Source organism: Ziziphus jujuba, chromosome 7 (assembly GCF_031755915.1).
Source record: "Ziziphus jujuba cultivar Dongzao chromosome 7, ASM3175591v1".
Classification (NCBI taxonomy): domain Eukaryota; kingdom Viridiplantae; phylum Streptophyta; class Magnoliopsida; order Rosales; family Rhamnaceae; genus Ziziphus; species Ziziphus jujuba.
The window spans coordinates 20,675,056-20,690,157 of record NC_083385.1 but is presented as its reverse complement, the minus strand read 5'-3'; the positions used below and the strand labels follow the sequence as shown (position 1 = coordinate 20,690,157).

General features: G+C 32.0%; 1 protein-coding gene across 1 annotated transcript; it reads right to left on the bottom strand.

Moving 5' to 3' along the window:
* Window positions 1-7,211: 7,211 nt before the first annotated feature.
* Window positions 7,212-9,037, bottom strand: LOC107421773 (salicylic acid-binding protein 2). The gene is made up of 3 exons (XM_060819251.1): window positions 8,528-9,037; window positions 7,604-7,741; window positions 7,212-7,493 (listed from the first exon to the last, which is right to left on the bottom strand). The coding sequence occupies exons 1-3, from the start codon at window positions 8,900-8,902 to the stop codon at window positions 7,212-7,214; spliced, it is 795 nt and encodes a 264-aa protein (XP_060675234.1). The 5' UTR covers window positions 8,903-9,037.
* Between the last annotated feature and the right edge of the window lie 6,065 nt (window positions 9,038-15,102).

Genomic DNA, 15,102 nt, shown 5'->3' with positions numbered 1-15,102 from the left:
TATCTTTACTAATGACAACCGTTGAAAAAAAATAAATAAATAAATAAAAGAAAAAAAACCCTCGATTGTGGTAAAAATTAAAGCAAAGATGATTACCGATGGTGCATCGATAATTCTCGATTCACCATCGGTAATTACAGAAACGCTTTTGGTAATATGAATTAACATTTTTTTTTTCTCCAAATACTCAGCTAATGGAGTGTTTCCAGCAATAACATGCAAATTATACATTCATCAATGCCCCCAAATGTTCCGAAAACGTTCTCCTATTGGCAAAAATATTTAATTACCGAAGGTTTCGTCGGTAATTACCGAAATCCTATGGTAATCATATTTTATCAATTTTTTGGGCTCCACAAGTTCCATAATGTGTGTTGAATGAAAAAACATGCAAAATAGGGATTCTAAAATTATACTAAGGAGAGAAAATCCCAAAATTTCATAAAAGTGTCTCAAATTTTGCAAAAACATTGAATGACTGTACACCCTCGGTAATTCCTGAGGAAACCGTCGGTAACCAACAAATTCCCCCTGGAAAAATTACTGACGGTTTCGTCGGTAATTACCGAGGGTATACAGTCAATCACATTTTACCAATTTTTTGGGCCCCACAAGTCCCATAACATGTGTTGAATGCAAAAACATGCAACATAGGGATTCTAAAATTATACCAAGGAGAGAAAATCTCAAAATTTAATAAAAGTGTCTAAAATTTTGCAAAAAAATTGGATGACTGTACACCCTCGGTAATTCCCGAGGAAACCGTCGGTAACCATCAAATTCCCCCTGGAAGAATTACCGACGTTTTCCTCAGTAATTACCGAAAGTGTACCGTCAATCACATTTTACCAATTTTTTGGGCCCCACAAGTCCCATAATGTGTGTTGAATGCAAAAACATGCAAAATAGGGATTCTAAAATTATACTAAGGAGAGAAAATCCCAAAATTTCATAAAAGTGTCTCAAATTTTGCAAAAAAATTGGATGACTGTTCACCCTCGGTAATTCCCGAGGAAACCGTCGGTAACCAACAAATTCCCCCTGGAAGAATTACCGACGGTTTCCTCGGTAATTACCAAAAGTGTACAGTCAATCACATTTTACCAATTTTTTGGGCCCCACAAGTCCCATAACGTGTGTTGAATGCAAAAACATGCAAAATAGGGATTCTAAAATTATACTAAGGAGAGAAAATCCCAAAATTTCATAAAAGTGTCTCAAATTTTGCAAAAAAATTGGATGACTGTACACCCTCGGTAATTCCTGAGGAAACCGTCGGTAACTAACAAATTCCCCCTGGAAGAATTACCGATGGTTTCCTCGGTAATTACCGAAAGTGTACAGTCAATCACATTTTACCAATTTTTTGAGCCCCACAAGTCCCATAACGTGTGTTGAATGCAAAAACATGCAAAATAGGGATTCTAAAATTATACTAAGGAGATAAAATCCCAAAATTTCATAAAAGTGTCTCAAATTTTGCAAAAAAATTGGATGACTGTTCACCCTTGGTAATTCCCGAGGAAAGTGTCGGTAACCAACACATACCCTCTAGAAAATTACCGACGGTTTCGTCGGTAAATACCGAGGGTGTACAGTTAATCACATTTTACCAATTTTTGGGCCCCACAAGTCCCATAACGTGTGTTGAATGCAAAAACATGCAAAATAGGTATTCTAAAATTATACTAAGGAGATAAAATCCCAAAATTTCATAAAAATGTCTCAAATTTTCCAAAAAAATTGGATGACTATACCCCCTCGATAATTCCCGAGGAAACCTTCGGTAACCAACAAATTCCCCCTAGAAAAATTACCGACGTTTCCGTCGGTAATTACCGAGGGTGTATAGTCAATCACATTTTACCAATTTTTTGGGCCCCACAAGTCCCATAACGTGTGTTGAATGCAAAAACATGCAAAATATGGATTCTAAAATTATACTAAGGAGAGAAAATCTCTAAATTTCATAAAATTGTCTCAAATTTTGCAAAAAAATTGGTTGCGTTTCCACCATGTGACATGTTAATTTAAACCTTATTTAATGATAAATAAAATGATAAAGAGAAAAAAACACAAAAAGAAGAGTAAAAGGGGCAAAATTTTGATTTATGGTTGATTACCAACGGTCGGTAATCTTTTCAAAAATTGACAAGATTGCCAGAAAAATTAGAAATAGCTTTCATCGGTAATTACCAACGCGGTATCGGTAAGTACCGATGAAATCGTCGATAATTTTTTCAGCAAGCATATGAATTCCTAATATGGATTATCAATGATTTCTTCGGTAATTACCGATGCACCATCGGTAATCAAATTTATTTGAAAATTTTCCACTTTTTATTTTTTTATTTTTTATTTTTATATCTTTTTGTAGGTTCTTTTGTTGAAGATCATTAATAAAGTTAGATTTAGCATGTTCTTGGTGGAAACACACATTATCAAAGTTGTCGGATTGAATTGTGGTGATTTGTTTTGATAAAATTGTCAAATTGAATTTACCGATGAGTTATCGGTAATTACCGATAGAAACTGTCGGTAATTTTTTCAGCAAGCACATGGACTTCTAAATTAGATTACCAATAGTTTTCATAGATAATTACCGATGACCCATCAATAATCAACTTTGGATGAAATTTTCTAACATTTTCCAAACTTTTTGTGAATTCTTTTGCTGATGATCATTAATAAAGTTAGATTTTCCATATTCTTGGTCGAAACACACATTATCAAAGCATTACATCAATTGCTAATATTACAAAATAACTACTAAACTAAAACCAAACTAAAAGGGGATGAAAAAGTTTAAAATTGAGAATCAAACATATGACTTCCCAAGAAAGAGTTTCTTAAGCTTGTCATGTAAGAAAGATCATGCAAAACCTACTCTACCCTTTCAATCACTTTGGCATGAGAGTACAAGACAGATGACTCATGACACAATCATTTTATGCTCATTAATAAACAGCATTACATCAATTGGTGATATTACAAAATAACCAATAAGAACTCAGCATCCTTACTCCTCAAGACATGCTGGATCTACATTTGAAATTGAACCAACAACCACATCAATGGGTGGCGAATTGCATATAGGCCACGAGCCATCACTATCTTGGCTGTTCCTCGACTTCCAGAGATAGCAATCCCTCCAATTTCACGGCGAATAACCCCGAGCAATAGAGCAGTTTTAATCGCATCCTACAAGACATTGTGCATACACAAATTCACATTGGTGGAGAATTAACTAATTAATCATCAGTAAATGTTAACTAGTTTATAGAGTGAAATCACATTATTTATAGCAACTTAAAGAATAAGAATATTTTAATACTTGTCCTGTTTAATTTATTTCTTCCATATGCATTAGTGGCTGTACAAAATCAAATAGGACATTCCCTGAAATTTAAAATGCCTCTCATCCTAATTATTCAACCAATCCATCTCGTTGGAATTATTTAACCACGTCAATCCATTAGAGAAGTAACACCAAGCCATCACACCCAAACACAAAATTAATCTACAAATTCTCTGATAACCAAAACTCTAGAAAGAGTTCAAGAAATTCAAATAATTAAGACCCATTTCACTAAAAACATCATACCAAAACCCATATTCCATTTTCATAAGAAAATGCAGAATTAACCCAAAAAAAAAAAAAGCATCGTTTTCTCCAGAAGAAGGAAAAAAAAAAAAAGTAAAAGGGAAGTACTTGACCAACAATGGCAGCTAGAGGGAAATACTGTCTTCCATAAGAGTAACATATGGGTTCTTCTCTGGAGCTAGTACGGCTCCATTGCCATTGCCAGAGTCAGCAGAAGCAGTAGCATTTGCAGAAGCACGAACATGAAGGCCATGGAAGTGAAAGAGTTTGGAGTTGAAAGAAAAAGAAGAAGAAGAAGAAGAAGAAGAAGAAGCAAAAGAGGGAGAGAAGAGACATACAAGTCTTTTAAAAGTTTTTTAAGGACATAATGGATATTAAAGGGTAAAATAAAAAGATTCACAATTCGGTGGGTATATATCTTCAAACCTCTTTCAAAAGGGATATTGGGCCAAATTCCCCTTTAATTAATTAAGGGGAAAGGCCAGCAAATTGTTTTTTTCTTTTGTGTCCTATATGGCACTTGTCTTATTTTATTATTGATAAATTTCAATTGGAAAATTACATATTTATATTACGTACAGCCCAAGGGATTCTACTATAAATTGATAAAAATAATAAAATGTATAAAAATGGAATTTGCTTGGAAGTTGTGGATAAGAGTACACGTAAATAATTATCCACATACGTTCTTTTCCAGATTGCTTCAAGTTGCTAGAGTTTTGGACTGAGTAGTCTGATATTCTTCTATTGGGTCTTGAATTGGGCTTTGCCTCTTGTTATTGGTATTCTTCTTTGGACTTTTCTTATCTTGGCTAACAAACTAGAACAATCAGCAAGAGAAATTGGACCACGTTTGTAGAACGGAATGTTATTAGAGCATGAAAATTTGCTTCATTATCGTTTTAATTAATTAAGGGGAAAGCCCAGCAAATTGTTTTTTTCTTTTGTGTCCTATATGGCACTTGTCTTATTTTATTATTGATAAATTTCAATTGGAAAATTACCGCTAGATCCAAAACCTATGCATATAGAATTAAAATTGCATATGCACCACAAAATATATACATTTAGAGGTGCATAAAAAACTAAGCAATGGATTAAACCGACCAATTCAATCCAAATACAATTTATTTAGATTGGCTTTGTATAGAAATTGGATTGATTCGGTTTTATAAATTCAAAATTGATAATCGGATTCGGTTAAAAAAATTGATGAAACCGACCAAAGCCTTTCCAAGCTCTAATACCATGACGAAATTGATGAATTTATACTTTATTTAAAAAATATGTTTTCGGCTTACATTCAAAGGTGTCTCGCACTACAATATTTATACAGCTTTTGTAAAGCATTATAGATACACGTTAGTTACAGTTATACAAGAAGGATTACTGATGAGCTTAACAACATTCCCAAAGCTTTATCACTGGATAATGTTTATCCCTCACTGTTTATTGTTCATATCACTTTAAGATACCTCTTATCGCTTGGAGTTGGAGATGTCTTAGGTATCCTATCTGAAACAAACTTTTGGCTATGCGATGACTCTGCTGGTTTTGCTGGTATGACTGACATGGTTGCTTTCTCTGCTGGTTTTCTTGTATGTTTCAATGATTTGTTGAGCCAAATAATTAGCTAGTCTATTGTTCTCATTAGAAATAGTGGATAAATCAACTATGTAATTAGGAACTTTGTTATAAGCAACAGTAAAAAGGCACATTCTAGTTGACCTTAGATCACAAAAAATAGGGTAAATTATGGATTCTAATGAACTTAGATATATAGTTTGTAGATTATCAAAAAATAGATTTTATGTCGTTGCTTTACTAGCACCTAGATTCATCACTATGCCATTTCTAATTGGAGTGCAAAGTTGAAGAATCTTAAATGTAAGGTTTCTCAATCTTTTGTTCCTCATTAACCATAGCTACCTATAAGTGTTTCATGCCTTGCTCTTTTTTCTAAAAGCATGGTTGCTTTCATATGTTAGAATACCACCGATTCCATAAACTTAATCTATCTGGATGTGGATTTATTCGTATATTAAGATGTGTATAGTATTTCATGGGTTTGTTACATATATCAAGTTATGTCTAAGATTCCCTCTCAATTTAATTTTTTAAATAGTTAATAATATGATGATAATAGGGCTTTATCTTAGATTTCAAAGATTTTAAACTTCAATACTATGTCGAAGTACCACTTTTCTCAAAAGTGTTAGCTAACCAGAGGTGGCTTTCATTTCTTTTATACTTTTTCTCTAACTCCTTTTGCCAAAATTAGCTCATTGCTAGAAAATGAAATTGGAACTTTAATACCAATTTGATATAGGAAGTAAAAAAAATAACTATAATTATGGAGATGAAGTTCCAACAAGGTATGTAAACATCATGGATCCAGTTTTGTTGATCAAGACCCAAGTTTAGAGAGCTTCACAAGTTCATCAATGGGACCAAAATTCAAATTGCCTTGAGCAAGAAGAAGACTACGGCTTATGTGCAAACCTTTAATAACCAAAACGACTTGGCATTGAAAACTAAGCTACATGGCTCTTGATATTACAACTATTGACAAAAAGCACAATATTATTAATGGGATCAGCCACTTAGCACGAAGTATGCTAACAAACGATGAAAAGGGAACATTTAATTAAAGTCTAACAACCAATCAAATTCGAATAAAGCATAAGCAACAATCACATGATCAAAAGACAAAGCTGAAGTTGCATAACAATCATACTAATAGCAGCTTCTTCGATCTTTTCTTCGTCATGAGGCAAAGACCTCGAAGAATAAATATATATAGAGAGAGTTTCGCTATAGTCGGTTTCTTATAGTGAACTCAAATGCTTATGGAGAGTATCGATCACTTGTCATTTAACCCAGAAAAACATGATTTCTCTTTATGTTTCTCATTTGCGTTTTCTTTATTTTGCATTAATGTTATTATTCATCTTTCATTCAATATGAAAATCAACATTCACTATGAAAAAAATATAACGATCAACCCACAAAGCCAAATGTCAACATTTTTACTATTGAAGGTTGTTTTCATGTTGAATGAAATATTAATAATGTTATTAGAACAAAGATGAACAAATACAAATGAAAAATATAAGAGAAATCATATATATATTATTTAGATTAAATGGCAAGTGTTAGACAAAAATATAAATCAAATGAAAGCACACTTTCCATAAGCTTAAGGTTTTAAATAAATGGTACATTTGAGGACAAGTGTTAGAGAAAAATATAAATCAAATGAAAGCACACCTTCCATAAGCTTAAGGTTTTAGAATAAATGGTACATTTGAGGAGAAGTGTTAGAGAAAAATACAAATAAAATGAAAGCCCATCTTCTATAAGCTTAAACTTTTACAATAAATGGTAATTCAACAGCAAGCGATGCTTTCCATAAGAATTTAAATCTCACTATAACATGCCTATTATAGCGAAACTCTCTCTTTATATATTATAGAAATCAAAGGACCACATGAAACTTGTTTATTTGATTTGATTTTATTTTTCATTGGGATGGAGGAATTGAATTTTGAGAGAAAATACTAGGTTTTTTAACTAGATTGTCCCAATGTATCCCTGGAACATATGTTCAAGTATAATGATGTGCTATGTCCAATAATGAATGAAAAAGTTGTTGTGGCTTTGAAAGCATTGCCATATGATCAGCACCATGAATCTCCATCACGTTATTCGTTCCGCTATTCTCGATCATCCATCGCTGAAATTCTTCTGTTAAAGCTTCATCTTCATCGCACACAATAAAAACCCGAGTAACTGACCCGTACCTACTGTTCGTGAATTTGTTGACTTTGGACAAGTCTTCAATAAACAAAAATCCTGGCCTTATCAAAGTCTTAGCCAGCTCAAGATCCTACGTATATACCATGAATCCAACAAATTAGCTGGACTTAATAAATTGAGGTTATATAATCATTTTGTGGATATACTCAAATTAAATTAGTATGTGATATGAGTATGTACCTGAATGGGGGAGAGTTGATAGAGCTTGGAAGACAAACCCATGGGACCAAATAGCATTGAAGTTGATGGCTTGTCAGGGCTTCCATAGGAGGTAAATACAGTGTCCAACCAACCATCTCCTGAGTTTGTCCTATTATTCTACTCCACATCAAGAAAAGAAAACATTAATTAAAACACTTGTTTTAGATAATTTAGAGTTAGTTTGGTACTAGAGTTCGGACCTACTAAGACTACCATGTGTTTGTTTTTTAGTAATGTCAAAGTTTATCAAAATATTTATCACATTTATTTACTAAATAATATGACAAATGATATATCAATATTTAATTGATTTATTTTTTTAATTCACTTAATTATTGAAAGGTTTATTTATCCAAATCTATAGTATTACAAAAACCAAAATATTTATAAAAAACTTATCAATAGTATTACAAAAACCAAAATGTTTATAAAAAACTTTCGTATTATTGTATCGGTTCTTAGGTTATATTAATATTTCTACAATAATATTTAAAGTCTAACACATGCTGTTTGGTAAATGTTTTTGGTAAACAATTTAATACTTGTATGTACTACTTTTTTTCTTTTTTTTTCGTTTCTTTTTTTCTTTCTTTCTTTACTTAACTATGTATAATATGCTTATTCCAAATTTTTACAAGTTTTATCTAGTGCTAAATAGAGTTTAATAGACATCTTAAATAACTATTTATATACTTAAAATAAAAAATAAACTAAAAACCAATCCAATTTCAAACGGTATTCAATTTTTTTTTTGGATGAAATTTTCAATTCTCTTCTTGTTCTTAAGTTTGTAACTAATTGAGAAGAGTGACAAACTCTAACACTAGCATTTAATGTAGGAAACAATTAAAAACCAAAAACAAAAAACGAATACATTACAGAGCGACACCAAATTTAGGTAACCTGTGCTTCAATAACATATGAGGGTGGGTGAACTGTATCGGGCACAATAGCGGTCAAGAAAACAGCAACAGAGATCTTTTCCGGGAATTTCTCCATGGCAAGGGCCAGATTCATGCCTCCAAAGCTATGTCCTACAAGAATTACCCTTTCATCTTGAGGAATCGATTCCATGAACTCCAACAAAGGCTGAGAGTAGTCAACAAAGGTGTGAAGATCTTCGATGGATCTCTTGTTGACGCCTGAGGCTGCGAGGTCCAGAGCGGTGACCCAGTGGCCTGCAGATTTCAGGAGCGGTATGATCTTGTACCAACACCAAGCTCCATGGCAGATCCCGTGAATAAGAACATAATGGTGTTTTTCCTTGGTTGCCTCCATTTTTGCTGCTTCTAGACCCCTTGAACCAGAACTTTAGGAACAAGAGGATTATCGATGTAAGACGCAATCTTATTACGAGTGGCTCATTTGAGTTAAAAACTTTGTTATACATAAATTGTGCTAAATTCTTGTTGGTCCGGCGGAGAATTTATGTAATATATTTTAACTCTTTTGATGAGAAGTATTGATCCGGCTCAAAAACTTTGTTACATGTTTAATAAATTAGTTGGTATATATATTGTACCGAATTTTTATTGGTCAAGAGGGGCGTTATAATTTATGTTGGCTTTAACTGTTTTCAATTGTAAGTATTATAAATATGTCATATATAAACTGATCTTTCTGCATCTATTAATAATTGTAGTTCTTTTCCAACATTGAATTTCAGAGTACGTCAAAGAATTAAATGAGAAACAAAAGCTTATAATTAATTATTTTCAATACTAAAAGCATAAAGCAAAATATGTATTTGATAAGCAATGATAGTAAATTCTAAGATTTGATCATTTAAATGTCTACATAATTTCGAAGTTTTACAATCGAAACATTTTGGTTAATTACCATTGACAATTTGTCATATATATATATATATATATATATATATATGTATGTATAGTTAAAATTCTGGCTAGTAAGTTGCACAACAACTTAAAAAAATAAAAATAAAAAATTTCACAATGAAAGCATACTATTTTCTGACTCCCCCACTAATTTAAAAAAGCATAGTGCAAAGTAATCAAACGTACCAAATCAACCCAACGTGCATTATATATTGCAATTTTATTTATCGGTATTTAATATTTACAGTAACAAGAAAGCATATAATCTCTATATCATTGTCCTTGTGTCTTCTTCAAGCATGATGAAGTGCATCTCCAATAAAGAATAGAAAACTTGCTGTGGTTTTGAAACCGTTGGCATATGATCGGCACCACCAATCTCCAACACGTTTTTGGTTCCGCTGCTTTCGATCATCCATTTGAAATTCTCTCGTCATTTCTTTATCTTCGTTGCACACAATATAAATCCCATAACTGACCCATATTTTCTGTTAGTGAATTTCTTTGCTTTCGATAAGTCTTCAGAAAATGGTGATCCAGCCCTTACCAAAATCTTGGCCAGCTCGAGATGCTACATATATATATATATTGAATAAAATAGATAATTAATCGGGCTTATGGATATGGTAAAAATTCAATTAATGTGTACCTCAATGAGGGAGAGTTGATAAAGCTTGGAAGAGAAATCCTGGGACCAAAAAGCAATCAAGTTTCGTTGCTTGAGGTAAATTGAGTATCCACCATGCATCTTCTTTCGAAAAGGTGGTGATCTTGCCACCTTGTGCAAGCCAAAGTCCACCAAAGTTTGCACCATTTTTCTTTCTTCACAAGAAATATTTTGTTGAATATCTTAAAGAAATATTTATGTCTATGTCTTATGTTCCTTTTAATGTCTTTTAAATGCTTAAGTTTTGTTGTATTTAGCTGAAAAATTGTCGCTTTGTTTTTTAAAATGGCCATGTGCTGAAAATTATGCTTCCAACAATATAGATCCATTGTTGGGGTTGACATATTTTGGATTTTTAGAACGAGGCTATGGTTTTTGGATATGTTGTAGTAAACATGTAAAAGAAAATATAGCAAAAAAAAAAAAAAAAGATTCAAAAAAAGGACTTGAGAAGCCCAAGATATACAAGTTGCAAATTGGCATAACTGCTGGATTTTCAACAGTTATGGCACACGGGTTTTAGATAAATTGGAAGTCTTACCCAATTTTTTTGGATCTGGTCTTCTATAGACTTCATCCTTAATATTTGAACATGCTACATATCAAAATTCAAGCAATTTAAATGAAGATATCCCTGCTTTTCATCAGGTCAAAATAACATTACCTAATTTGGTGGAGACAGTCTTTTGCAGTTCAAAATCTCATTAACATTTGCCATATTTGTGCATTTACATGTGAGCTGGTAGTTGAATGGTTATGTATCCGAATTTTGAGTGGGAAATGTGTAATTTTTGAATTTTAAAGACATTCATTTGATCTCACACACATTTCACATGTGTAAAATAAATTTTGTATCTATATCATGCAACAAATGAATGAAATGAAATGATGAATTGTTCTGTCTTGTTTGTGTGACCTACTCTTAGCATCTTCTCTTCTTCTTCATCTTCTTCTTCTTCCTTCCAAACAAAAATTCTAAAAAATCTCAATATCACCATACCAAAAACAAACACAAAAATCACCTAAATACCAAACCAAAAACCAGATTAAAGGTTGTGCATATGACTAACACTTTGTGTACAACACTCTTGGCCAAATGAACTCAAAAACCACACCAAACTCCAACATCTTCTGATTTCTTGTATTGTTCTTTTACACATGAGAAGGACGACATCACTTACATTACTTAATTTCAAGCTATATATACCATAGGTCAAACCTACTAAATTATGGTTTACGGAAGGCAAAACCAAGATCATATATATATATATATATATATAGATTGTACCTGTACTTTCACAACATATGATGGCTGATGAAAGGTATTGGGCATCAAGGAGTTCAAGAAGACGGCAACAGAGATCTTTTCGGGGAACATCGACATGGCAAGGGCCAAATTCAAGCCTCCCAAGCAATGGCCTATGAGAATTACCTTTTCATGTAGAGGAAGGGATGCTAAAAAATCAAGCAATGGCTTGGAGTAGTCAGCAAAGGTGTTGACATCTTCGATGAATTTCAAGTTGATGCCTGAAGCCGCAAGGTCGAGAGCCGTAACTTGGTGGCCTGCGGATTGGAGGCGAGGTATGATCTTGTACCAACACCAAGCCCCATGGCCGAGCCCATGAACAAGAACAAAATGCCTTTGTTCCTTTGCTGCCGCCATTTTTGCTTGGGATACCACCTGAACCACAACAAGCAACAAGTGAATTCGAAACTTTTGTTTTTTTGTTTACTGCTTTATTTATTTATCAAATTGAAGTTAATTAAGTTTGTAAAATTTCGAGAAGGGTGAGTGATGGTGTATGGTTTTGCTTGTGCAGCTCTACGCTGTAAAAGAAAATGTTTCAGCGTTCACCTAAAAAATAAAAATAATAATAAAAAAAAAGTCTAAGCTTTATTTCGACCGTTGACTTTTTATATCTAATGCTACATGAATTTAATGAATAATAAAAAAAATAAACATTAAAAAAAAAGAAGAAAAAACAACAGAAATTAGTAAGTTTTAGAAACGAATAATATTTTTGGGTGGAGCTGTTTAATTGTATAATTGCTAGCAAAACGTGTTATCGCTGATTTATAATAAATAAAGGTAAAAAAGTTGTTATTTCTACTGTAATGGGTCAGCTCACCAACGACCGAATTAAAAAAAATAATAATAATAATAACAAATAAATAAATAAATAACATGAAAAATAACATTTTTTTTTAATTTAATGGACAAAATGGACTTTTCGGCTAGTTTGCATTTTATTATTATTATTATTATTTAAGTGTGCTAATTGTTTATGTTATTTTATTTTTCTGAAAGAGTGTGCTAGCTGTAAGGACTGAGGCAGTGAAATCAAAGGCGATTTTAAATAATAATAATAAAAAAAAAGTCTTCCTGTAATATGTATATCCTATGGACAAACATAGTTTTAGTTATGAATTTCTGCCAAAAAAAAAAAATAATAATAAATAAATAAATAGTTTTAGTTATGAAAATAATTGTTACTAAATATACAAAAATTAATTTCAGTCACAAATATTCATGATTAAAAGTTTTCGGCACCAACAGACGCCGTCATCAAGCTCTGATATATGTACCCGAGGCGAAAAATTTTATTCACAAACAAATAAAATGTTGACGACCAGTTTTACTCATGGACCATCTCCGCGTGCTCACAAATTAAACAAAATATAATTGAAATAATTTTTAGTCACAAACGTTTATCCGCGTAACCAAAAAAAAAAAAATATATATATATATATATATATGCTGGGATCAAAAGTCATGTACTAGTAATTGTGATAAAAAATAATTGCTCGAAAGTACGAAGAAGCTAGTTGTTGCAGCAAATTAAGAATTAACCTAGATAAAATAAAATAAAATAAAAGGCGAAAATTCCAAACGGTATAAATTGATACAAAATTTTATGCATCTTTGTCCACTTATGAACTTGTCAAAAAAAAACAAAAGAAAAAAGAAAACCGTAAGGTAAAAAAAAAAATAAATAAATAAATTGGCTGGGATCAAAACTCATGTATTTGTAACAATGATAAAAAACAATTTCTTGGAAGTATGAAGAAGCTAGTTGTTGGAGCAAATTAAGAATTAACCAACATAAAATAAAATAAAATATAAGGGTAAAATTCCAAACAGTTTAAATTGATACAAAATTTATGCAACTTTATCCACTTATGAACTTATCCCAAAAAAAAAGAAAAAAAGAAACAAAAGAAAAACCTTGAGGTTGAAAATGTGTTCGGAGTAGGTGTGGAAGAAGATAGAGAAGAGATATAGCTTACCAAACACCAATTAACAACAGTTATGAAGCAATTGCGGGCTGTAATGGTAGGCAGTGCCTCCCTCCATGCTACAGCAACACCGGCAGTTCTTTGCTGGGACGGAGAAAATGAGCAAATTTTCAAAATAAAAATAAAAGAAAACTTATAAAGGGAGAGAAAAATTAGCTACCTGTGGTAGATATGCGTAAGGCTTAAAGGATGGCTAAAGGCCGAAAGAAGAGGTTTACAAACAAAAACAAATAAATTATTATGGTGGTAACGGCTACAAGCTGCGTGGCCATAACACGACACTATTTTCTGTAGCAAAAATGACAAACTATATGTGATTAATTAGGATTTATCAAAATATACATATATATATATATATATATATATTTTGTATATGATTACGATTATGTAATATACACGTGTAAACTAAAATAATTTATTTTACTCTAATTTTACAAAAGAGAATTAATAACTCTAATTTTACAATTATTTGATTTATTTATTTATTTTCGGAAAACATGATATATATGTGAAAATTTAATTATTGTATGGTCTGTTAACGTAATTTTTTTTGTAATTATTATTTTCTTAAATTGAGTGTAATGGATATCTCAATTAACTATAAATTTAAACCAAAAAAAAAAAAAACCAACTTAAAATTGTCTAGGATTTTAGGTTTTTTTTTTTTTTCCTTCATATTTTATAGTTAATTAATATAAACAAACTCTGACTATCACTGACACTAACAAACAATTAAAGTAAAGAAATTACATATACTTAGCCAAATTCTACATGACATTAATAGTCAGGACCCGTCCAATATTGTTCATTGGAACTCTAGACAAGTTCTGATTTAAGAAAAATCCTACCGGACCCTCTAAGGGAAAATTAAACAGTATTTCCCCTAAGGATTGGACTTACCACAAAATTTCCTTCGCAGAAAACACACATCTTACAATATCCCCTTCTTCCTTCCATTTTACTATAATTTATTGCCACAAATTTCAACACTTCAAATAACAAACAGGGAATCTATGCAATAACAAATAAATACATCCAACATAGCATCCAGAGCATTTTACAGTCACAATTAAGTATGAAATTTAATACAACAAAAGATAAAAATAAATATTACAAGATAAAGAGGAAAAGAAAGAAAGAACTCCTCAAAAGACGGTAACAAATCAAACATGTCAAGCTCACCTCAGATGGTCAACGTCAACCAACTCTAAGCCTAGGGAAACGGATTTGAAAATGTGAGATGCTAATCATTGCCGTGAATGACCCAATCTATTATACAATAATAATAAGAGTATATCAATAAAATATACTTAATATTTGTATACCCCAAAAAAATAAGGAAATCCGTAAATAAACAAAATGCAAATTGAATAAAAATAATTTGGAATTTAAAATTTACTTTGGAAACACTTTAAATGTAACACCCCGTCCTGAATCATGTCGGAATTTTTGCACGTTGACTGTTGACTGTTGACTTTGACCATTGACCGTTGACCGAAGGGGTCAAAAGTTGACTTTTTGTTCGGTTGGAATTCTAGGTTGATTGAGGTACCGTTACAAAGTACACATTGGCACGAGTTCGTAGACTAGTAGCACGTTGAAAACGGAGCTACGGTTTAAAAGTTATGAGCAAAACAAGTTGAGGTTCAAACTGTCCAAGGGGTGCCGGAGTTGAC

Bases quoted from the DNA above. Each gene is read 5' to 3' on its own strand.
- LOC107421773 (XM_060819251.1), bottom strand. From the start codon at position 8,902: ATGGAGGCAACCAAGGAAAAACACCATTATGTTCTTATTCACGGGATC. The intron at 7,742-8,527 runs GTTACCTAAATT...GATGTGGAGTAG, and splicing joins CATATGTTATTGAAGCACAG to AATAATAGGACAAACTCAGG. The intron at 7,494-7,603 runs GTACATACTCAT...GTATATACGTAG, and splicing joins ATCAACTCTCCCCCATTCAG to GATCTTGAGCTGGCTAAGAC.